At 39.0% G+C, this 25,344-nt stretch overlaps 1 protein-coding gene across 4 annotated transcripts; it reads right to left on the bottom strand.

Annotated features, from left to right (window-relative positions):
* Window positions 1-672: 672 nt before the first annotated feature.
* LOC148845311 (uncharacterized) lies at window positions 673-25,344 on the bottom strand. Of its 4 annotated transcripts, none has more exons than XM_088955419.1 (6): window positions 25,041-25,344; window positions 23,671-24,169; window positions 2,791-3,116; window positions 2,647-2,703; window positions 1,749-2,218; window positions 673-1,184 (listed from the first exon to the last, which is right to left on the bottom strand). In XM_088955419.1, the coding sequence occupies exons 2-6, from the start codon at window positions 24,096-24,098 to the stop codon at window positions 879-881; spliced, it is 1,587 nt and encodes a 528-aa protein (XP_088811545.1). In that variant the 5' UTR covers window positions 24,099-24,169; window positions 25,041-25,344; the 3' UTR covers window positions 673-878. The 4 variants fall into 4 exon arrangements, with proteins under 4 accessions (XP_088811545.1, XP_088811546.1, XP_088811547.1 ...); XM_088955420.1 differs by having other exon boundaries at window positions 23,671-24,165; window positions 25,041-25,337; XM_088955421.1 differs by having other exon boundaries at window positions 2,791-3,098; window positions 25,041-25,327.

Here is a 25,344-nt window from a genome sequence, read left to right as displayed (position 1 = left end):
AACCTTAGGTTTAGTTTTGGCATGTTGGATTTTATTTTAACTAGTATAAGGGCACCTGCACAGGTAAAGATAAAAGGGAAAAAGCTTGGCTGTTCGGAGAAAACAGCCCGAGCTGTTAAAGCTTCCTCCCCATGACACTACGTTACTACCCCATACCCATGCTAATGTGTCATACAGATGAAGCTCTGAAACAGCCCATGCTGTTTTTTTCCAAATTGCCAAGCTTTCCCTGACAAAAGGGCAAAGCTATAGGTAAACCTTATATGATATGAGTCTCTGATTTTAACTCTTTATGACCTAAACCAAAGGAAAGCAAGCATTGGCATCATATACTATAATATATTGATTTCTCTAAGGTATCTGTGTATCTTAATTTTTCTGCCATGTCCATGCATCCATGTGTTTCCTATGTATATCTTGACATAATCATCACTCTTAAAATAGAACTACTAATTGCATAGGAAAGGTATGCCTAGTATTACCCATCTCAGAATTATTGGGTTGAACTGTTCTTAGTATAATCCTTGGACCTTGGATCTGGTTTATGGGTGGAGGAAATTCTGGACTATGTATCGAGCAGAATTCTTGTGCTCTATGCTCAAAGCAAAACATCAAGATAATAAATAATGACGGGTTTCACAAGCAGAAGGTGGAAGTGAAGATAGGAGGGTATTTTCTTGAAGTGGGTTATCACAGATAAAGAAAGATTAGATACATGACTTCACATTCCCTTGGCTTGTACGAAATTACAGGGAAGGAACAATGGAGTGAATACTTACAATTTACAATTATTTCTGCAATGAATCTCCAGTACTTTCCAGAAAATCTTTCATCTAGTGTATAATTTTCACAACTTAGCATATCACTTCTAGAGAGCTTCATACTCGATGTTTACGCTGCTTTCCTGAGGATCTCCTATTCCAACCACCTGAATAAGCTTTTCGGTCTCCTCGTTTTCTCTTGTTCTTTGGAGCTTTAAACTCAGAGGCTGGAGAGGCATTAACTGTCGATTGCTCCTTGGCAATTTTGGGGGCTAGATCAGGTTCGGTTGCTGAAACTGGAAGAATCTCCTCTTGATCTTTCATCATTTTCTGAGGCTTCTCTATGGGCTGACCACTAATCCTTTCAAAATTATGAAACTCTTCCTGTGCTGCCTGATTATGGATCAGAATATCATCCACCATCTGCTGACATTAAATGGTGAAAGAACAATTTGATCAGAAACTTCTACCAACATTAACCACTGGAAAATTAACACTAGAAGCCATTATCTACAGGACACAATTTCAAAATACTTTAAGAACTAGGTTTCGTTAACAATGTATTCCAAATAAATATGAAGCTCTATATACTCATGGTTGAGAGAACCTCTCCAACCAGTAGAATCAAGGGTGAGTCCTTGGATCAACTCCAGGGTACACTCCATTTTCAAGAAAATCTCCATACATGGATCTGTATCTGAGGTTGGGTAGACTGCAGTGAAAATATTAGCCATAAAAACAATTATAGATGAGAACGGGCCAGAAGGGTAAACATCAATGACTGCAAAGCTAATTAACGAGAAATATCAAGGAAAAAAATGACCATAAATAATACTATATGTGCGTTCTGGTGTCTCGTGTAGACTCATCATTCTTATCATGATTTCATGGTCAGCCTTTCTACTAAAATAAGTTGTGGGGAATTTTCACCTTCAGTATCAAACAAAGTTAAACTAATTCTAAATTACATCACAGAAAAATGCTTACATTATGACAAGAATCTCCCATCTGTGGTTGATCCAGTGCAACATTAGCAGCAGATAATAATCCCATTGTGCTTTCAATTATATCAGGATGTGGAGTAGCTTCTCCATGACTTGAAACTGCACTTTCAGGCATAACGAGATCTGGATCATATTCTGAAATGTGTTGATGTGGTGTATACAAAGTTCCAACTGGTGTTATGTCTCCATTGCCAGGAGGAAGATTAGGAGTTCGTGCAGAGCTGGTGGGCACATCAGATGGCACAAGAAGGCTTAAGTTCTCAGCAGATGAGAACTTACCAGCATTTTTGCACATAACCTTGTCAAGCTGAGTTTTCAGCTTGATAACTCGAGATTGCAAAACTTCAATCTTCCAAAGGATCTGCTCCGGAGGATTATTAAACTCAAGTGATGACCACTCGTAATTAGCACCAAGCTCTTCATTACCATTAATATTCTGATCTGCTGCAATCACTGCCATAAGATACAATAAAGTGAAATCTGATATTTCTGAAAGTCAACAATTTCAATAAGTTATTTCACTAAGCAAATCTTGCAAAATGAACTGGCCATTGAATTGAGGATTCTCAAGGCACCACATGGAACCTACAAAGCATAATATGCCCTATGGTGTACATGTGAACATCATCCAAGAATGCATGTGATATTATAATATGAGGTTGCTGTGCTTTGATTAAATCCATCAGTTTTTATCAACAGAAGAAAATTTTACTAGAACCAAGTTGAAACTGTTTGCTTCATAAATGGATAAAGAAATAGCGTAGTACCATGCCTAGCACAAGTTCATAGTGCGGTGTCTCAAACTGCATAAGTATGCAGTAAAAAAAATACTCACGGAACATACAAATAACATCTGCAGTAAAATCAACAATTCTTCCTACCTTGATAACCAAAATCATCATCCAAAGAAGCACCATCTGGATTAGACTTCTTGTTCTCTAAAAGAGATCAGGCAAGCAATTAGATAAAACAAGAAATTGATGGACAAAGAACAAAATGGCTGACCACAGAAAAGCAATTTGTACCATAATAGGAGAAGAGGCCATGGCTTGACATATATGACGGAATATCAATTGTGTCTTCTCTTCTCTTTCTTCTCCTCCTTTTCATGACTTCATTTCTGCTTTGTCTAGAAAATGGCAGTGCTCTCATAGCACTATCTTCTAATGCATGCTCCCCAAAATATAATTGCTTTCCTTGATCATATTCAGCAAGTTCTTTGTCATATTTTAATGCCTGTGACTGAAGTTCCTTTATCCGCAGTTCTATCCACTTGCACCGCCACATTAAAGGTTGTATATACCTTCTCCAATGAGCTGTCAACTTCTTCTTCCTGGAAAATTGGAACAACCTGACAAGAAGTGTGAGGACTCTACAAAACACAGGAAACTACAATTTTCTTATCAAAAGACTTTATTTTGTTCAACAATGATTTAAAAAATCAAATATAATCAGAAGGGAATGGTATGTTATTGTTATCCATTAACAGTAGTTTCTCTTTCACTAAAAATGTTAGTGGAGAATACAAAGAGACAAATGATAACATAAAATGGAAAATAAATTCCAACACTCAATTTGACTAAACATGTATTTTCTGGTCTTGTTTGACACCCATGAGGACGCAGAAGTCCAAATTCTTTTACACGATAAGACATCCTTCAGACCTTCACCAACCCCCTTTTAGTTATTTACAAATGTGAAGCATTCCATGAATCTCCTTCAGAACCAATTTTCATATGAGAGCTCCTTAGAAAATGATAGGACCATGGAAAGAAAACTTCAGCTCTGTCAGAGTCACTAATAACAACTTCTTTTTTGAGAAAGATAATGCTAAATGTGTTAAAAGTCCATCAACTAGACTCCCCAAGGATTCACCTGAAACTATCGTGTGTGGAGTCAGCAATCTACCTTGGTTCACTCCAAAAATGAGCCAGGCACCAAGAGGCACTTCCACACTTCCCCAGGCATCTAATAGCGTTTGCTGAGTCCCCTTCAATGGCTAGGGAAGAGCCACCTCACTGTTTAGCTATGTGCAGGCCAGTCAGGAGAGAATAGACTTTAGCCTTAGTAGTCTGCCAGTGTTTTAAAAGCGCAAGGCGCAAAAAAAGTGCCAGGGCCAATTTGTGCCTGAGGTGTAAGGCGACGCACGAGCCTTTTTAAGCAAGGCACAGAATTACAAAAAAAATAAAAAAAAGTCAGAAAATTCAAAAAATGCCAAAAAAATATTAAACATAATGTTAATAAAAAATATGAACTTAAATTTTAAAATAGATGTTTTAAAAAGCCTATTATCTAAAATTAAAATACATAAACATAACATGTAATGCATATTCAAATGAAAATTTAAAAATAAAAGCAAACATATAAAGCATTTTCAAGCATGTAAAACCCACAATCTCTTTTTTTGTTAATTGCATTGCTTCAAGTAGCTGATGTGATGTAAAACATATTGCACTCTTGATTCTATGAATCACCTTTGTACCACGCCTCTCAAGGCAAGCCCGAACAAGTCTATTTGCTAATGTTGTTCATTCATTCATTGCAATAAAATATCTTCTTAAAAGGCAATGAAAGTTATAGAATCATTATTTTTTATGTGAGAAATAAGATTTCATACTCTGACATAGACTTGTTCGGGCTTGCCTCGAGGGGCGTGGTCGGGGGTCTGAGGGCGGAGCCCCCGGCCCAACCATTAGACTAAAAAACAGCAAAAAACGCAAAATTTTAAAAAGGCGCACGCCTGGGCTGAGGCACAAGGCACATCAGATGCATGCCTAGGTGCCTTTTGAAAGGGGGGGGCGAGGCACATACCCCAAAATGTGCCTCGCCTGTGTGCCTACGCATGCCTCAGGGGCGCCTTTTAAATCATTGGTCTGCCATCAAATGGCTCACTGAGGCCCAAACAACACTGTCATCCACATTGTTTTTTTTTTAAGTAAAATAAAAATTTATTAAAGAGAAAGAAAACTGATTACAACCACTTCACAGGTGTTAAGGTAACACAACCCACAAACATAAACGACCCTTCCAGACAAAAAGCAAACTACATAGCAAAAACTAAAATGAAAAACCCATCTTACTAGCACCAGATCCCAAACCTCAGAAACTTCTCCTAAAGCTCAAATCAGTCTTCCCCATCGAAAAATTCTTCCTGCCCTCCTTTTTTTTTTATAGATAATTCTTCCTGGCCTCCTTCCCCATTCCACATTTCTTCTCCTTCCCCTGCTATTGTTTTCTTAAGTCTCTTTTCCTTCCTTCTCTCAAAGTCTTCAAAAGCTCTTCTAGAAAAAATCTCTCCTTCCAAAAAAAAACAAACCCAAAGACTTACCAACCACCACCTCATTGTCAACAATTTTCTTTAAGTCCATGTTTCCTTGTTTCACCTCCTCCCCATCCTGCACTCCCTTGACACCGTCTTTTTTTATCAATAACTGCAAGCTTTCATTAATTTAAGAAGATGGCATATGAGAAAAAAATACAAGGTAAAGTCAGCAAGAGATAAAAATTCTCTCTCTCCTCGACACAAAACCCCTCTTACAATTGTGCCCAGAAAATAGCTTTTTGTCCCACCCCTTGCTTGGCTAATGTATCTGCTAAGGAATTAGCACTGCGCTTACATCAACTGAAGGATACTTCCATGCTTTTTGTTAGCCACCTGAATTTTTTCTTCTCATTATTGTAAATCAACATCTTCATTTCCTCATTGTGAAGTCAATTTCAACCAATTGTGAGTCCTTGCCCTTTGCACTCCTTCCATCATTGCCAAAACCTCTGCTCTAAGAGAATCTCCCTCCCCTGCTGGTCCTTAATATAAGGCAACTATTTTCCCCTCTTCATTCCTAAATACACCTTCAATTGATGATAGTCCTGGGTTTCCATGCTACTACCATCAAAGTTGAGTTTGACGAATCTTGTTCCAGTGGAGATCAAGTATGAGTAGTAACAGTCTTGTTTGGAGAAGAAACCGCCACTTCCAATTTTTGAGAATGTCATCAGTTGTAACATTAGAAAAGATCTCTATTTTTTTTTTTTTTATCTATAACACCAATTTCATTAAATTATAATAAGAGAGGGAATAAGGATACAAAGGGGGAGATAAAATAACTTAGCTCCCCAAAAACAGAAAACAAAGGGAAAGCAAAGAAAAATATTAAAAACTAGCCCAAAAAACAGACTCCCTATTCACTCCTTGCTTGGCCAACCCATCCACAAATGAGTTGGCACTCCTCTTCACCCAGCTGTACTGAATCTCAATGTCCCTACCCAGCCATAAGAACTGTTTTTTTTTTCATTGTTAAAATTCCACAAGCCACTGTCCTGTCTTCAACCAACTAACCACCACCTTCGAATCACCTTCCAGAGGCAATGGGCCACCATCCCACCATCCTCCTTATCAACATTTCCAGTCACCCTCTCCTCTAAAACTCCACCCACCCCCGCCCTAGGAAGGGATGCTGACAGGTTCTTCAAATCAAAACCTTGCAAGTCTTGACTATCCCTAGTAAGGCAAGGTCATCACAAGGTGGGGCTCTAAACTTCACCCCTTTTCTTTTGTACTTTTTTTGTATTTATTGGTAGGACATGCCCCAATGAAACCCACTCTCAACCTTGAAAGAAGGTTAGTAACAGTGTTTGAAAAGTGCAAGGTGCAAAAAAGGCATAGAGGTCAATTTACGCTTGAAGCACAAGGCGCAAGGTGAGGTGCGTGCCTTTTTGAAGCAAGGTGCAAAAATACAAAAAAAAATGCTAAAAAATTAAAAAAAAAGTCAGAAAATTAAAAAAATCAAAAAAAATTATTGAACATAATATTAATAAAAAATATAAACTTATTAAAATAAATGTTTTAAAAAACCTATTGTCTAAAATTAAAATACATAAACATAAGATGTAAAGCATATTCAAATGAGAACTTAAAAATAAAATCAAACATATAAAACATTTTCAAGCATGTAAAACCTTTAATCTCTTGTTTCACTCAATTGCATTACTTCAAGTAGCTAATGTAATGTAAAACATATTGCATTCCTGATTCAATGAGCCGCCTTTGTGCCACATCCCTCAAGGCAAGCCCAAACAAGTCCATGTTAGGTGTTCAATTCAACTTTCTCACACAAAAATAATGAATTTATACTTTTAATTGCTTTTTAAGAAAATATTTTATTAGGATGAATGAATGAACAACATTAGCAAATAGGGGGTTCTTGGAGCAAAAAAGCATCAAATTTTCAAAAGGCACACGCCTGGGCTGAGGCACAAGGCGCATTGAGCGCACACCTAGGCGCGCCAGGCATGCGCCTAGGACCTAGGTGAGGTGCATACCCTAAAATGCGCCTCACCTGTGTGCCTAGGCGCGCCTCAGGCGTGCCTTCTAAATCACTGGTTAGTAACATGCATGATGTGGGTTTTGTTTGAAGCTTTGGACTTCTTTTGAGCCACTAAAGCAACAATACTCCAAACCTCAATAGACTCCTTCCTTCTCCAACCCAAATCAACACCCACTTTTCCAATCCACATTGTAGAAGACTCCCATGCCACCAGGGCTAGGGTTCCCAAAGGAATTCCCATCAAACTGAAGTCTAACTTGACACTCCATTTGCTGTGCTATGGCAGATCCTAATACCAAAACCACAGGAGAAGAATGTAGGATATCAATAATGTTTCTATTTAGGTAGTAGAAAGCCTTATGTGCTGATTTCGGCCAAGCTTCTTGTGAAAGGAAGAGTAGAAAGTTGGGGATTTCAGCAAGAGACAGAGGAAAGGGAAGAAAAGAGAAGAAGGTCGTCTAGGATAGATTAACATAACCCTAGCCGCCAGCCCCTCATTCTATTTATAGTTAACTTAAGTATGAGATATTACAAGGATGCCCTTAGTAGGGCGGCAACTCAAACTAAGTAATTATAGCTCTTTAAAAAATAAAAACTAATGACAACATCTTAATTTAAAAGAAAATAAACTAAACACAAGTCAGCCCACTCAACACTCCCCCTCAAGTTGGGAGTAGATGTCATACATCCCCAACTTGCGTAGATCATGCTCTAGCTTATTCTTTGCAACGGCTTTTGTGAGGACATCAGCAAGCTGCAGATTAGAAGAAATGTATGGAAGACAAACTTCTCCAGAAGTTACCATTTCTCTGATAAAATGTCTATCTACTTCAATGTGCTTAGTTCGGTCATGCTGGACTAGATTATGAGTAATATTAATTGCTACCTGGTTATCGCAGTATAGCATCATAGGTTCTTCTACTGAACACCGATTTCTTCCAACAAAGAACGGATCCAGAGAAGTTTTGAAACTCCATGTGCCATGGCCCTATATTCGGCTTCTGCACTTGATCTTGCCACAACTGTTTGTTTTTTACTCTTCCATGAGACTAGATTACCCCCAACTAGGGTGCACACTCCTGAAGTTGATTTTCTGTCATCGATGAATCCTGCCCAGTCCGCATCTGTATAGGTCTCTAGCTTGAGCTGTCCATGATCAGTAAACAATATGCCTCTGCCTGGATGTCCCTTCAGATAAGCAAGAATCTTGTCAACTGCCTTCCAGTGCTGGTCTCGTGGAGCATGCATGTATTGTCTCACTACACTTACTGCATAGGAGACGTTCGGTCTTGCCATGCACAAGTATAGTAGCCAACCCACAAGTCTTTTGTACCTCCCAAGGTCCTTTACTGGTTCACCTTCTAATGCACTGATTCTATGGTTCTGATCAATGGGGGTGCTAATTGCCTTTGTTCCATGTTTCCCTATTTCTTGGGTTTTGATCAATGGGGGTGCTAGTTGCCTTTGTTCCAAGTTTCCATGTTTCTTGGAGAAGGTCCAAGACATACTTCCTTTGATAGATAAAAATTCCATGTTTCGATCTTGCAACTTCAATGCGTAAGAAGTATCTCAGTTCTCCAAGGTCCTTAATCTCAAATTCCTTATGCAGGTTCCTCTTCAGACTATCAATCTCACTCAGATCATTCCTAGTGACAACAATATCATTCACATAAACAATTAGGATTGACACCAAGGATCCCCTGCGCTTCACAAACAAGGTGTGATCAGATTGAGTTTGAGTGTAGCCAAAAACAATCAAGGCCTTTCTGAATCTGTCGAACCATGCTCTGGGGGATTGTTTCAAGCCATATAGTGACTTCTTCAGCTTGCATACCTTTCCCTCTTTAGCATTATCATAAAAACTAGCTGGAAGATCCATATACACCTCTTCTTGCAGATCCCCATTTAGGAAAGCATTCTTCACATCTAGTTGAAACAAGGGCCAAGAGTATGAGGCAGCAAGAGAAATGAGTATCCGAACAGAGGTCATCTTTGCAACTGGTGCAAAGGTCTCTAGATAATCAATGCCATAGGTCTGTGTGTATCCTTTTGCAACAAGTCTTGCCTTGTACATCTCTATGCTTCCATCTGCCTTATACTTTACTGTGTAAACCCATCTGCATCCAACTGTCTCCTTGCCTTCTGGTAGGTCCACAATCTCCCATGTCCGATTCTTAATCAAAGCCTCAATCTCTTCTTGCATAGCTGCCTTCCACTCAGGTTTGGAAAGAGCCTCACTAACACCCTTGGGTATAGACACGGAATCAAGAGAGGAGAGAAAAGCACGGTAGGAAGGAGAAAGTCCACTGTAGGATAAGTATTGTGATATGCAATGAGCAGTGCACTTCCTCTTCCCTTTTCTAAGAGCAATAGGGAGACCAAGGTTATCTGTAATAGTGTTAGTGGGACCAATGGAAACTGAAATAGTAGAGGGATCAAGAGGAATATCTGGATCTGTATTAGCCGAATCTGGAGTCTCCAAGGGATCGACAGAAAGTGGTGTGAGTTCTGCTATAGTGGAATCAACCTCCTTATGAAGTCTCTGCCGTGAGTAATACTGTGAGACGGAACGCAAAAGGGGTGGCAAGGTAGGTGACATCGGATGGTTGTCAAGCACAGTAGTAGACGCACGAACTGGAACTGAGAGAGGGATAGACTACTGACTTACTTCCCCAAAACACTCCCCCTGAGAAGGATTCCTTGAGAAGTACGTAGATTCGAAAAAGGTGATGTCCATAGTAACAAACCGGTTCCTAGAGACTGTATCATAGCAGTGGTACCCTTTCTGATTCTCTGCATATCCAAGGAAGACACATTTCTTTGCCTTGGGATCAAGCTTCGAACGGTAAGGACCAAGAATATGCGCAAAGCAAACACACCCAAACACCCTTAGAGGAATATGAAACATCTCCCCCTGAGCAAAAAGAAGGCTGAATGGAGTGCTGAATCCAAGTATATGAGAAGGCATCCTATTAATCAAATATACTGCCGTGAGAACAGCATCACCCCAAAAACGAACCGGAACTGTCGTTGTGATCATCATGCTTCTTGTCGTCTCAACAATGTGTCTGTTCTTTCTCTCTGCAACACCGTTCTGTTGTGGACTATAGGAGCAGCTACTCTGATGGACAACACCATACTCCAACAGATATGAGGCAAGATGTCTCTCAAAATATTCCCTAGCATTGTCAGATCTGAACATCTTGATTCTAGTTCCAAACTGTGTTAATACCATTTGATGGAATTGCCTCACCAAGGATGGTACCTCATCACGTGATTTCATCAAGTAAATCCAGGAATATCGAGAGAAATCATCCACAAAGAGGAGAAAATAGCGATAGCCGCCCATAGAGGGAACATGATAAGGGCCCCACACATCCGAATGAATAACATCAAAAGGAGAAGAACATCTTTTATTACTTGGTTTAAAAGAATGTCTACAATGCTTTCCAAGTTCACAACCTTCACACTTCAACCTTAACAGACTCACAGACTCAAGCAGTTTTGGAAACAAAGAACTTAAAGAAGAAAAAGGCAAATGACCCAGACGATTATGCCAAAGTATAATCCGATCCACAAGTTTTGACTCACTGTCCTTGCAAACATGATGACTTTGGTGAATTGGAAGAATATCCAGGAGTTAGATTCCATTCACTTCACGACCACTCCCAATTGTCCTCTTTGAATCCAGATCCTGCAAAATACAATGTCCAAGAGAAAAAATTACTGAGCAGTTCAGATTCTTAGTCAAACTACTAACAGATAACAAGTTGGTGCTCAATCTAGGAACATGGAGGACAGAGGGTAAACAAATGGAATCATTAATCTTGACAGATCCCTTCCCAGCAATAGGAACATGGGATCCATCAATTGTGGAGACCCTATCTCTGTTAGAACTGAGCTGGTAAGAGGAGAAAATGGTGGAGCAATGGGTCATGTGCTCTGAGGCTCCAGAGTCTATAATCCAAAGAGATCTCTCCTTACCTGAAGCAGAAACATAGTTTGCAATGACATGTGGACTACCTGTGTGGGCAAGGGAGGTAGAGTGAGTTCCACCTGTGCTACCTATACCTTGTTGTCCGGTTACGGCGGAAATGGAACTAGTTGTATCCCTCTGATTCAGAAGTAACCCAAACCTCTCAAGCTCAGCCCTTACTGCAGCAACTGCAACAGACTCCAAGGCAGCTGTAGTAGGGGGGTCGGAGTGTCACCAGTAACTGCCATATGTGCATTTCCTTTCTTATTCTTCAATCTGGTCGGCACAAGATGTGAGTGAAGCTTCCAGCAAGTATCTCTTGTATGCTTTGGTTTCTTACAATAGTCACAGACTAAGTCCCTTTTGTCTTCCTTCTTGTTCTCATTGCCATTCTGTTTAGGTTTCACAGCACTTACCATAGCAGACTGATCAGACATGAGATTCTTCATCATTACATCCCTCCTACACTCCTCTCCTGACACAAATGCATATGCTTGGGAGAGAGTGACATTGTCCCTGGAAAGAAGATGTTGTCGTGCAATGTCATACTCAGGGTTAAGGCCAGCAAGGAATTCGAACACCCTATACTTCTCTAAGTGTCTTTGATAGATAGCTACATCCTTGGTGGTTTCCCAAGCAAAGGTCTCTAGATGGTCAATCTCCTGCCACAGGGTCTTAAGGACTGAAAAATAAGCTACAACAGATCTCTCTCCCTGCCTAGTAGCAATAATCTGATTTCTCAGTTGATAAGCCCTAGCAACATTCTCCTTCTATGAATAGGTCTCTGCAACCCCATCCCATATCTCCTTAGTAGTGTTTGCCCATAAAAAGTTTTTACTTATATGTGGCAACATAGAATTACACAACCATGTCATTACCATATAATTTTCTTGCACCCACCGGGAGTTGCCAGTTTCTGGTTTTACCTCTTCACTAGTAATATACCCCAATTTTCCACGAGCCCCAATGGCCATCTTTGCAGATTGGGACCATTCCAAGTAATTTGTACCATCCAACCTAACTGTAGTAATGGTTCCGGCTCCGAAGGGGTCTCCAGCACCTCCTCTCACTGGTCCCATTTCATTCCCGAGCTTATATTCAACTCTGTATCCCTCCATGTGTCTCAAAGAGGTACAAAAAACAACTAAAAAATGCAACAAGAATAAACAGAATACCTTCTGGAACCAACGACACTCCTTTGGTGTCCTGGACTTTCTTCCCACGAAAGATTCCTTTTCGGTGGGATGGGGAGAAGAGGGAGAAGAAGCAACCGCCCTCTCTAAAGGCCTCCAAACCACATGGATCTTGAATCGCCCCTTGCAAAAAACCCAGAGGAACCCTAAAAAAATAGGGCGCCACTACCTAGGTCAAAATTGAAGAGTCCAACAAAATCAGGGCTCTTCCCCTTTCTCTAGTTTTTCCTGATTCTGATGAGAAACCCTAGACCAGCTACAGAGCATACAGATCCATCAAGAAAATCCAAAAACTGGGCTTACCTGAAAGCTTCGATCAGCCTCTTAAATCTCCATGTAGTCGGCTGATCTAGGGCTGTAGGAACGAATCTCTTCAAGAACCTTCAACCTGCTCTGATACCAAGTAGAAAGCCTTATGTGCTGATTTCGGCCAAGCTTCTTGTGAAAGGAAGAGTAGAAAGTTGGGGATTTCAGCAAGAGACAGAGGAAAGGGAAAAAAAGAGAAGGTCGACTAGGATAGATTAACATAACCCTATCCGCCAGCCCCTCATTCTATTTATAATTAACTTAAGTATGAGATATTACAAGGATGCCCTTAGTAGGGCGGCAACTCAAACTAGGTAATTACAGCTCTTTAAAAAATAAAAACTAATGGGCCCAAGGCCCAACAACATCTTAATTTAAAAGAAAATAAACTAAACACAAGTCGGCCCACTCAACAAGGTAAGAATGAATAAACGGTACACCCCAAAAAGTTACGAAGTGGTAACCCAAGAGTATATGCAGTACACGCAAGTAAATCCTCAAGAAACCTCATTATATCTTCAAAGGTTCATTTCTTCCTTCCTTCCCACAACTCCCACATTATTGCATGAGTAATAGCCTGCCAAAACTCAATTAAGGTAAATGGTTGAAGAGGTTTGGGGTAGATAATGATGCATTATGGAGTAGTGGTATATAATATGGGGTTATAAAATTTGGGTGGGACTCTATGATGACTTCATCAACATATGGCATTTGTATGTGGAAAGTGGTCATGAAGTTTCCTAGTTACACAAAGTAGGAAGGGAAACTAGAATGAGATTTTGGGAGGAGGAATGGTCTGGATTGGATAATGAAAATACTGTGATCTCTATCCTCAATAACATTTTGAAAGGAGGGTGGGGACTAGTTTACTTTCCTACATTCTGAATAGAAAATCAGGAGAATGTACTAATCTCTCAAACAGGATGGAATAGACTGAAATGGATCCTTGCTTGACTGAAATTAAGTGGTGGAAAGAATGCACTTGTAAGAAACCAGGTTGAGCAATTCCATATCAAAGCAGTGTGGGAAAATCCAGTTCCTTCTAGGGTGGAACCATTTGCTTGGTTGATGTCAATAGATAGCATGACCATCAATCATATGAAGTCCATAGAATATCATATGACAAGTCTTTGTTTCATGTGCAAAAGCCACAAGGAAGGTGTTTGCCATTTGTTTATTCACTGAGAAGTGGCAAAATTCACATGGTCAAATTTCCTTGTACCTTTTAGAAGATCAAGTTTCAGTCTAAAACAACTGCATGAGATATTTTCTTGTTGACCACCAGTAATTTGGAGCATAATTCCTATCTCTGTTTGCTGGAGCCTTGGGAAGGAGAGGAACAAGCATTGAGGCATGCGTGGTTCAAGAACATCAAGAACATCAGAAGTTGGAATGTGAGAATTTTAGGTAATTTAGGAATCTAGAGGATTCTTGTGTGCGGGACAAAGTGTGGATCAATAAGTGTAATTAGTTAAGTCAAAGTCTAGTAAAATATGGGAAGGGATGCTGTTGCAAAGGTGCAAGAAAAGCACGTGTTAAAAAAAAGCAATTATATCAATAAGTGTAGTTAGTTAAGTCAAAATCTAATAAAATATGGAAAGGGATGTTGCAAATGTGCAAGAAAAGCAAGTTTAAATAAGCAAGTATACAGAAGAATTTTGAGTTCCAAGAGTTCTGCTGGATGTCTAATCCTTTTAATGGATCTCTCTATGGCCAAATGGGGAGTACATCTCTTACATCCTCTCTGTATTCTAGATTCATTCTGCTTTAGCATATCTCTCCTAAATTATCCCTTAGCACAGTGGGAGATCTTGACCCAAATAACATTTTCACTAGTTTTAGCACTTATATTTTCTCTAGCTTATTATCTTTTACATGAGACTGTCAAAGTTCAAATTGAGCCTAGGTGGTGTGCCACACTTGTTCCAACACCAGCTGCTATCTAGGAGGGCTGAACTGTATACCAACCTAACCTCCAGTATTTATACTACAAAGTGGCTGCTCTCAGATTAGCATGAATTCTCAATTTTGTATACAAGATTTGCCAGATGCTGTAATGGATGATGTACAATTATTAATCATGGTCTGCCATTTAGTATTCGTGTTTCATGCTTTCTTTTTGAAAGGGGATACCTCTTCACCTTGTATTTATAATTACTTTTCTTTTAATGAAATTCTCATTTATTGTCAAAAAAAAATCTTCTCAAGACTAGACCAATTGTTTGACAGCTTCCAAACTCTGTATAGAAGGAAGTCCCTTCCCCTGTAGCTGCTGCCATGACCCAAAATAAAAAATCATATTATCAGTCAAATAATGGGACAAATCTACAAATTCCATAATGCTTTACATGGATATTTTGTGAAAAACAAGGGCTTTAGGAAGGGAAAATTGCCCCTGTATCATATATTCACATGCACATCACAGGATGCCACATAGGCTAAGTTTGGTCCTTAGGTATAACACTATTACATTAAGGACTCAGATGCTTCACCATTATTACCCTCCATCCCCTGAAAGGGAAGAGGAGAAATGGCAAACTCTCAGTTCAATCTTGCTTGAGGAAGCTGAGTGACCCTACACTCCTACAGTGAATAATTTTCCATGGAAGAAGCCTGGCTTCCTCATGAGCCTTCAAAGTAGGGCTGTCAATGGACCGAGTTCGGATTGGACCCCATTCGAACCGTAACCAATTGGACCGATTTGGATGGTCAGAAGTGTTACATCGGACTGGACTGGTCCAAAATTTGATTGTCCAGTAAATTAGTGGACTGAAATGGAAATAATTCAAATACCCAATGGTCTGCTCAATTGTCCACTTAATTTCTCTCCCTCTGTCTCTCTTGGAATAGCATATCAGAGAGGGTAGGGTTTATCTCCAGCAACGATTCCTCCAGTATTTAAGAGAGTGTTTTCAAACGATTTCAGCAACGATCTCTCTCTTTCTATGTTACAATTTCAAACAATTTCAGGAACGATCTCTCTCTGTTTTTTTTTTTTTTGAACAATTGAAAGAGAACATAGATAAGATAATAACCTTCCTAAACAAATCCTTGTTTCCAGATCACAAACACAAGCAAAATTTAGAAATTCATCAAAACCCAATCCATTTTCAAACTATGTATTAGCAGTACGACTTAAATAGAGGATTCCCATTAAAACAAAAAAATAAAATAAAAACCTGACAGAAGAAATCTCTTAAAATGTAACAGGCCCTCAGCGCAACCACCTGGTTCCCTTTCAGACTTGAGCAAGGTGAAGATATCACCCTCCCTGAAAGGCCCCTTCACATCCTCATGATAGGCCTGTTCTGGTAATCCAGAAATTTGACCCTGATCTGAGTCACCTATCCCCCTGACCCAGTTTGTCCTATTACCTTCACCACGACTACAATTTTCACCTAAGAATTCATCCTGTGCTCAGATTGGAGAAGGCAAGTTCAGAGAGAAGAAGTTGAAGGCCGCTCACTCAAAACTAATATGCACAGAACGATTTCTATCATTGTAGAAATTGATCTTTTTTATTTTCTATTTTGATACATTTTTATATTTTGTGAAATTTTTAATCAATGTTTTAAAAACCAACCCAAAACCAAAATCGCTTTGGCCACCGGTTTCTAGGTCAGTGGTTCAAACATTCGGTTCGAATGGATGTCCCATTCCTATTTAAAAAAATAAAAAATAATTTAAATAAAAGAAATGACCAAAAATGGTCAAACGGATTGATGGTTTGACTGCCCAGGTCAACAGGTCATTGACCAAGTCAAGGATTTTTTGCCAAGATACGGGTTAAGAGTGAAATGGGACCAGTTGCCTTGATGGTTTTCAGGGTGAATGGTCCGACCATCTAGGTAATGACGGTTCGAAAACTATGTTTTTAATATATTTCCTTAATTTTTTATATTTTTTTATTTTTATATAATTTTTTATGTTTTATTCAATTTGGATTGGATCCAATCCAATCCATTTGCATTTTAATTGGACAGGTTTGGATCCAGTTTGTATGGGTTTTGGACTGGATTGGATCTGCTCCATTTGTAAATGGAAACCTATTGGACTGGACCAAATCCAGTCCAGTTGACACCCTTACTTATTGATGAGTTTTTTGTTAGTAAGGATAACTGGACTTCGATTGGATTGGATTGGATTGGACCCAATCTGTCCATTTGCATTTTAATTGGATTGGATTGGATTGGATTGCAATAGGTGTTGTAGTTTTTTTATATATTTTTCTGGATTTTTCATGTTATTTTGGTGTTTGATTCAATTTGGATTGGATTGGACCCAATCCGGCCCATTGGCATTTTAAATGGATTGGATTGCAGCAGGTGCTGTAGTTTTTTTTATATACATTTTCTGGATTTCTCATGTTATTTTGGTGTTTGATTCAATTTGGATTGGATTGGACCCAATCCGGTCCATTTGCATTTTAATTGGATTGAATTGGATTGCAGCAGGTGTTGTAGTTTTTTTATACATTTTTATGGATTTCTCATGTTTTTTTGGCATTTGATTCAATTTGGATTGGATTGGACCAATCTGGTCCGCTTGCATTTTATTTGGACCGGATTGGACTTGGTTTGCATGGATTTGGACTGGCTTTGGTCCAGTCCATTTGTAAATGGACCAATATTGGATTGGACCGGATTGAACCAAATCCAGTCCAGTTGACAGCCCTACTTTAAAGGTGATGTCCTTGGTGTAGCCTGCTACTTAAGGAAAATATCTAACCAGGGATAATCTGTTTAGAAAGGGTCTGAGAATACCAGACATGGAATGCGGCTTCTGCCTCCTGGAAAGGGAAATGGCAGACCATCCAAAAACTGGGGAGCAGCTGTTGGGATGGAAACTGATGGTCCTGAGCCATAGAGGCAAACTTCTATGGAACACCAAACAAATGGCTGTACTTTGGGTAGTATGAAAAGGGAGGTGAAGGTGACTGTAGTGAAGAACAAGAACCTGATTAGAAGGGTTCAATAGAGAAAATGAATGGCATAGATGAAAATTATAACTTGGATTTGCAGGGACCTTAGGAATTAGGATCATAACGAGGAGGATAGAAGTAAGAATTGTGGCTTGGATTTGCATAATGGAGGTTGCTTCGAAGTACAAACTGGTAAGGTGGGAAAAGCGCTGGGTCGAAGGTTTGTCATACAAAAGGATGTTTCTTTGCATCTTAACCGTGGGAACAAGGAAATAGAGGAGAAAGAAAAGATTTCCAGCACTGCTAGACATATTAAGGAGAAGAAGATCCTAAGAATTGTCCAAGTAATAGAGGTCATTACTTGGCTAAGAAGGGGTTTATTCAGGATTGGTCCCAATAAGGTTAAGAAGATGCATAAGAAAAGAGTAGTGAAGGATATAATTCAAGCTGCAAAAACAGTTAAGGCAGCAATCAAAGACCTGATTCCTAAGCATAGTTGTCAAGGCAACGCCTAGGCAACAAGGCGCCGCTTGAGGCTCGCCTCGCCTAATCGCCAAGCAGTTTTCTACTTCCTACTATAAAATACTTTTTTATTCATTCTTTTTTGAGATTATAATTATAAAATAGACATTATTAAACTAAAATATTCATTTTGTGTTTATATACTAATTTCTTTTTATTATTTTCTTATTTATTAGGGTTTAATCAACACAAACATAGCTAAATGCTGTATTGAACCCTCAAAGACTTAAAAACCTGAACTAATAAGTAAGGAAGAACTTAAAATTTTATCTAATCAGCACATTTTCCTCTTCCGTATATTCTTCTACTTCTTCCTCTTCTACTACTACTACTACTACTACTACTACCAATACCTTTTCTTCTCATGAACATGTTGATTTTCTATACTTTAATATGAAATTTATACTTTTTTATGAAAATTATGAATAGTTATTAAAGAAATATGCCTATGGTACCTAGGGAACTACCCTAGGATCTATGTTTTCAACATAAAAAATCCATCACCTAGGTGACTAGGCAACAAGGCGCCCCCCAGTCGCCTAGCCTCGCGTTGGCGCCTTGAAAACTATGTTCCTAAGTATTACTAAAGTTGAGTTATCATTAACAGACAACGTTTGTGGAAATTCTTTGGGCATGAAAGACATTCAACTATTGGAGATATGTCTGGCAGCATATAAGCTAATTACAAAATATCCTTTTTTGGTCAATAATTACACAATATGCTTTAAAGAATTTATAAACTCCCATGTAGTGCCTGAAAATTGGAGAGAATGAATAAAATCTGCATATTTAATATCCAGATTGTAATATTGGGATGGAATTCCAGGAAATGAACCATTAGGGGTAGATAAGCTTGTGATGTTTTGTGGGTTTCTGTTTGAGATTGTAAATCTGGAGGGTCTTTGGGAGGGGGTGGTGGCTGATGCTCTGTTTTATTGCTGAACTGAGATAGAGGGAATTGCTTTATTTTTTATGTGGACATGGTTCTGTCACAGGATGCTTGGAAGAGATTTTGATTTGGTTGACCAATGGGATTGTCATTGTCATTGAAGTTAATGGGTTTAATTTTACCATTAAAAAACATTAAAAAACGGTGATTTGCACAAAAGTGGAAAGAAAAAAAAAAAGAAATGGAATAAAGAGGGGAAAAAGAAAAAATATGAGAAGTAGCAGAGTCTCACTGCTGGGTTACAATCTTCTGTTTACACCAGGACAAAAATCTTATTTGTCGACCTACAAGGAAGCTACAAATAACTCTCAAAATCTTTTATCAACTAAAAAAGTAAACAAAGGGGAATAACTTTTACAGAAAAAAGACTAAGCTGTCTTGCAAAGTAAGAAAATAAAATTGAAAAATAGCAAGCATCTAGAAAATTTATTTTTCTTATCTCCTGAGAATCTACTAGGAATTTTATTTTTCTGATTGGTCATCTGCTTGGAATATTCTTTTTCTTTGATAAATAAAATTCATCAAATTTCATTAGAAGCAAAGGATAAAAGTCTGTTACAAGCATCCCAGCGGGAGGCGTGAGGTGCAGTCTCATTCTTTAACAAAGAAATAAAACAAATTTACAAATGGGTCCAGTACATCTGATCCATAGTTACCCCTTTCTTAGCTAGAGAATCTGCTAGGAATATTCTTTTCTACCTTATTCATTATAGGACTGTAAGAACAGGCTTGCAAGCAGGCTTCAATTGTGTGTTATGATCCTTAAGTATTAGGCTGTAGAATAGCAAGAATGTCTTCTTCCTTGGATTTAGTGAAGGACTTTCACATGTGTAATAGGCCTGAGGAGTGAGATCACATAAGCCAATACCTGCCTATATCACAATTGAAGCATTGGATTCAGTTGAGATGAAAGGGCTTTAATGATGATGAGAGACAGAAAATAATGGAATTGAGAACCAAATTGGAGATGGCCACTAGGAGGGAAGAAATATGCCAGAGGCAAATATCCAGGTGCAAAAGGAGGAAGATGGGAATAGTAAGTTTCTCCATTCTGTGGCAAATGGGAGAAGGAAGAAAAATATGATTTCAAGAGTAGTGGTTAATGGGGAAGAATTGGCAGATGTGGAGTGGGACAGGATTCCAGTGAAGTTGGCAACAAAGTTGGAGGAATCCTTCTCATTGGAAGAAGTAAAGGTGGCTGTAGTGGGAATGAGTGGTGGTAAGGCTCCTGGCCCCAATGGCTTCACTATGGCCTTTTATCATGAGTGTTGGGAGAAAATTGAGGAATGGAGGATATGAAGGGAGCTTTTGATGAATTCCATGAGAAAGGAAAGTGAGAAAAGGGATGAATGCCACTTCCATCTCCTTAATACCCTAGCGTGTAAGGGCTGCTTCCACCAATGATTTTAGACACATAAGCCTCAGTACGAGCTTATATAAAATTTTGGCTAAGGTACTTTCTTTGAGGCTGAAGAAGTGCTTCGTTCAGTGGTGTCGAGGGAAAAAAGGGCTATTGTAAAGGATAGGCAAATTCTGGGTCAAATTCTGATAGCTAATGACTTAATGAGGTTGTTGAGCATTTTACGAAGTCAAGAAGGAAAGGTTTTGTTTCTAAATTGAATTTGGAAAAGGCTTATTATCATGTCAATTGAGGGTTTCTACAGTAGGTGATCGAGAATATGAGCTCTGGGCAAAGGTGGGTAGGCTGGATAATGGGATGTTTGAGAACTACCCACTTCTCAATTTTCTTAAATGGATCCCAAAAGGATTTTTTTAAGGCCTCAGGGGGGTTAAGACAGGGTGATCCTTTGTCTCCCATGTTGTTTATTTTGGTGGCTGAACACTTAAGCAAATTGAAGAAGGCGGATAAGAGAGGCATCTTGAGATGTTTCAGAGTGGGGAGACAAAACCAAGTGGTCTCACAATTGCAATTTGCAGATGACACTTTGATTTTGGGAGAGTTTAGGGGTGGTCAAGATTGAGAATCCTTGAATGCATTTTAGAGTTAGTGGAAGAAAGTTTCTGGCTTAAGGGTGAATTTAGCCAAATGTAGTTTGGTGGGAACTTGAGGTTGGAGGTGGAGTGTGCAGAGTTTTTGGGTTGTGAAATTCAAAAGTGGCCTATTAAGTATCTAGGACTACCTTTGGGAGGGTTGGGGGGGATCCTAGGTATACGGGATTCACTCTAATTAATAATTACATCTCTAGGGGGAGGGGCGTCACTCTAATTAAATCCACCTTGTTCGATCTTTCTTCCTATCTGTTTTTAAGGCCACTCAACCAAGGCCTAGAATTTTTTTATTACTATTTTTACTTTGGATCTACTTGGGCTGTAGGAAGAAGGAGCCAGATGAGGTCAAGACTGCTGTTGCTTCGGTGGTTCTGAAGAACCCAGAGTTCCAAGCAAAACCCACATCGTGCTTTGTTTTTACTTTTTCACAGTTGAAAGAACAGGTTGTACAAAAGAAAGTTGGTAAAATTCAGAGCTCCAAATCATGAAGACCCTTCTGGTAAGAAGAAGTGAAGCTAAGGAAATTGCTGTTGAGATGTTGCCAGAAGGGGAGGAGGTGAAGCAAAGGAAGTGTGGATTTAAAGAAAATTGTTGACAAAGACGTGGAGGTTGGCAGCAAGCATTTTCGTTTGTTTTTCTAGGGAAGAGAGACTTTTGCTAAGAACTTTTGAAGAATTTGAGAGAAGCAAGGAGAGAGACTTGAGAAAACCATAGTAGGGGAAGAGGCAGAAATATGGAACAAGGAAGGAGGGCAGGAAGAACTTTTTGATGGGGCCTTTAGGAGGAATTACTGGGGGATGCCGTTAGGTGTTTGTAAGAAGGGAATCTCATTTAGTTTGTTTGGTAGTTTGCTTTTAGTTTGGATGAAAGGGTTGCTTTTAGCTTGTTTGAAACTTTGAGAGGTTTACCTTGGCACTTGTTATGTGATTGTAATCAGTTTTTCTTTTTCCTTTTAAAGCCTCAGCAATAGAGAAAACAGTTTATATCAGATTCCTCTTAATTGCAATCAAGATGAAACTGCTTCTACAAGTACCACTTAGAAGAACCCCCACCCCCGCTTCAGTAGAGTAAGCATCACTTATGACCACTAAATGCTAGGACATGCTCCCAGTGGATGCCCATTACAAGGTCTGGTTCTGAGGATTACCTAGTTTCCTCCATAACCATTGTCTAATTTCCTGATATGTTAGAATTAATTTCTCCTATAAAGTTCAGAGACAAGCACTAGCAATAAATATAGAAGAACCATGTGTGTGGCTTGGACCCCTCCACCTAGTGGTTTCGTGAAACTAAACTTCGATGGGTGTAGCAGGGGAAATCCGGGACAATCAGGGATTGGGGATGTTTTTAGGGATGAAAATGGGGTCATTTCTGCCATGTTCTCAGGCCCAATTGGAGTGGGTGACTCCCTTAGAGCTGAGATCTTTGCAGTTATGGAAGGAGTCCAAAAAGCTAAGGAGTTGGACATTAGGAAACTCTTAATTGAAGGGGATTCAGAGGTGGTGATAGGGTGGCTGCTTAAAGATCACAATGGTTTATGGAAGTACAATAATGAGAGGAGGAAATTCAAGTGGCCGTTGCGGGAGATGGAAGTTAAGATACGTTGGGTTAAAAGATCGGCTAATTCCCTATCTGACGGTTTAGCTAAACAAGGGGCAGAAAGGGGCTCACTTTTTTGGGCCAAGCTGTAACTGTAGTGTGTTTTCTTTCTTTCTTTCTTTTCTTTTTCTTTTTTTCCTTTTCTTGAGGTTCTTTGTTGCTCTTGGAAGATAAGCGTGTTTGTCTTCCTTTTGTAAATCTTCTATTGATGAATTAATGAAAGTGTTATTGATCAAAAAAAAATATATAGAAGAACCATGCAGAAAATCGGTTCATCTCTTCTCCCATCAATGTGGATCTTTCGTTCTGTGGTAAACCTTTATTTAATTATTTTTCTGTTTAGGAAAAGTAACATGAAACCTATCAATGGAAGCTTGAAATCTATTCTGAGTTGAGGGATATATAGAGCTTCTAAACTTTCTTTGCATTGGTGAGGAAAGCTTCTAGAAACAATGATTGTCATAATATCACCACTCAGTTAGTAAAGCAGGTTTCTGATCATTTGGCAGAGCAAGGGGGCTTGCAAGAATAACGCTGGGATTGTTGACCAAGCCTAGTTTTCGTTTAGGTGGGTGATTTTGTTGTTAGTTTCCTTTGATTACCAATCAACAAAATGCTAGAAATCAGTTTTATAATTTTATTCTTTTTTAGTTGTCTTCCAACTTAACATTTTTCTACATGTTCAGACAGTTCAAATTGGACATTCAAACTTAAACTTGTAACTCACCTGTCCCCCAGTTCCATAGTTCACTATCCAATGCAGTTGCAAGGCATCAACATTGCATTGTTGGTATGTTTCTTTTCTGGTCCTCTTTTTCTTTTTTTTTTCCCTTTTTTTCTTGGAGGTTATGGAGAGGGGAAGGATAGGGCAATATATAGGCGAATGTGGATTACACCCAGGTCATTTGCATGATTGTATCAATATTCACAAGGTCTAACAATTAGCAAGCAGGCATCTTCAAATATAGCAGGCACCAAAACTATTAATATATTTTTTTGAGAGAAGGTAACTGGTGAAGTATAGAAATTTATTAATCAAAAAACCAATAATATAAAATAGAACACACAAGCAGTGATAAGAAAAGACAAAGTGATAGAAGAAAACCTTTTCTCAAAAACACTATTAAAGCCATCAACAAAAGTAGAAGTTGGCCCATTGTCACCACAGAATTGAGACTCCACTTCAGTGTCACTCAGCCTTGTATTATCTTCGCTTTCAGTATTTGTGTCAGCAAAAGAGCTCGAATACTCAGTAGCATCTGTCTCTTTAGATTCAGCAGAACCAATCTCATTAGCATTGAAACAGCCAACAATATCAACATCCACATCCGATGTCTCATCTGCTGACTCTGTATGTTGATCCAACAAGTTTTCCATATCAAAGGTAGTATCCTCACAATTGTTCATACACTTCAGTCCCTTCTCATCTTGGAATGTCAAGGGAACCCTATTTGCTTCCCCTGTATCAACTTCTGGGGTGGGATCTGGTCTCTTTTCTGATTCTATATCAGTTAAGACTTGTGCAGGAGCCATGCCGTAACTATACCCAAATTCCAACTTATTTTCCTAACATGTACAACTTAAAATGTTTCTTCATAGTCTACCTGCATTTAGATCCAATTAGCAAAACTCAATCCATTTAAATATGAAATATGATAAAATAGCATCCAATTTCAATTTAATGATTGGCACGCATATCTAGTGCAACCAAAAAATAGGAAATTGCATATCTAAACAAGTACAATCCAAATTTCGCATCCATTAGAAAAGCTCTTTCGTGTTTTGTAACTTAAACTGCAAACAAACATGTTCTAAGTGTGTCACATTAGAATTGAATCAGACCTTCCAGAAATATAAGCAGTGTCAGACCCACGGTTAAAATCACTTAAGAAACAAATAGAAAATCTGAGTGAGAATAATTCAACTGAGGGCTCCATAATCCACTGCTTAAGTTAAAACAGCAGAAACAATCAGAGCACAAGATAAATTCCCGGTACATGCATACAACTACAACTAGAGAACCTAGGCACTCACTCTGCTAAGGAAGCCACCCACATTAAAGAGCCCCCATGCTAAGAATCTTTATGCGAGTTTAAAGGCCAAATATCGGATGCCTTTTTTTCTACAATAGTGCCTCCTAAGTCACAATTTTCTAATTACTCTACCCTTGAGAGTTGCCATGCCCCTTTCAAGTTTGATTAATAACAAGATTGTAGTTTTCTTTGTTTTTCACTTTCTAAAATTTCTTCTTTTGTTGGCTTTATTATCAACTGGACCTAGAAGATACCATCAGAACAGAAATTTAATGTGGGATAAGGTTCAATCAACACCCATTACAAGATCAGAGTATAAAACACGTACCGGCAATAATAAAAATAAAAGTAAGAACAGTTAATAATAAATAACATAAAAAAGATGAAAACAAACTTGCAAACAATAAATTTGATAAAACACTACAAAGATAGAGAGGGGTACCAAGTGGTGAGAGGAAGAGACGAAAAGGAAGCTCCTACTCTTTACTTGATTTGTGACCCTGCAACAGGAAGGGGGAAAAGGGTAGGTGCCGAAGAGAAGAAGACGATTGAGAAAGAAAGAAAGAGATTCACGATTCGCAACTCGGCCTGAAAGACAGAAAGAGGACGGGAATACGGGAAGAGGGTCGGTGACTAGCTGACTCCCGAGTCCTGACTGCTGCCTTCCGCCATGACAGGCTTAGGCTGGGCTGGATTTTTGATCCAAGTCCAAGACATCCTGTTCATGCCAATATGGGCCAAGCCTC

Source organism: Nelumbo lutea, chromosome 7, assembly GCF_056320005.1.
Source record: "Nelumbo lutea isolate HS-2025 chromosome 7, American lotus-T2T, whole genome shotgun sequence".
Classification (NCBI taxonomy): Eukaryota; Viridiplantae; Streptophyta; class Magnoliopsida; order Proteales; family Nelumbonaceae; genus Nelumbo; species Nelumbo lutea.
The sequence above is the reverse complement of the archived record's forward strand: the minus strand, read 5'-3'. Positions and strand labels throughout refer to the sequence as shown.

What these genes read in the sequence shown, in the direction of transcription:
- LOC148845311 (XM_088955419.1), bottom strand. Translation starts at nt 24,098, where the DNA reads ATGGCTCCTGCACAAGTCTTAACTGATATAGAATCAGAAAAGAGACCA. An exon ending in AATAGTGTTTTTGAGAAAAG is followed by an intron (nt 3,117 to 23,670) that starts GTTTTCTTCTAT and finishes ACTTCTTGTCAG; the next exon opens with GTTGTTCCAATTTTCCAGGA. An exon ending in TGGGAGATTCTTGTCATAAT is followed by an intron (nt 1,185 to 1,748) that starts GTAAGCATTTTT and finishes TAATGTCAGCAG; the next exon opens with ATGGTGGATGATATTCTGAT.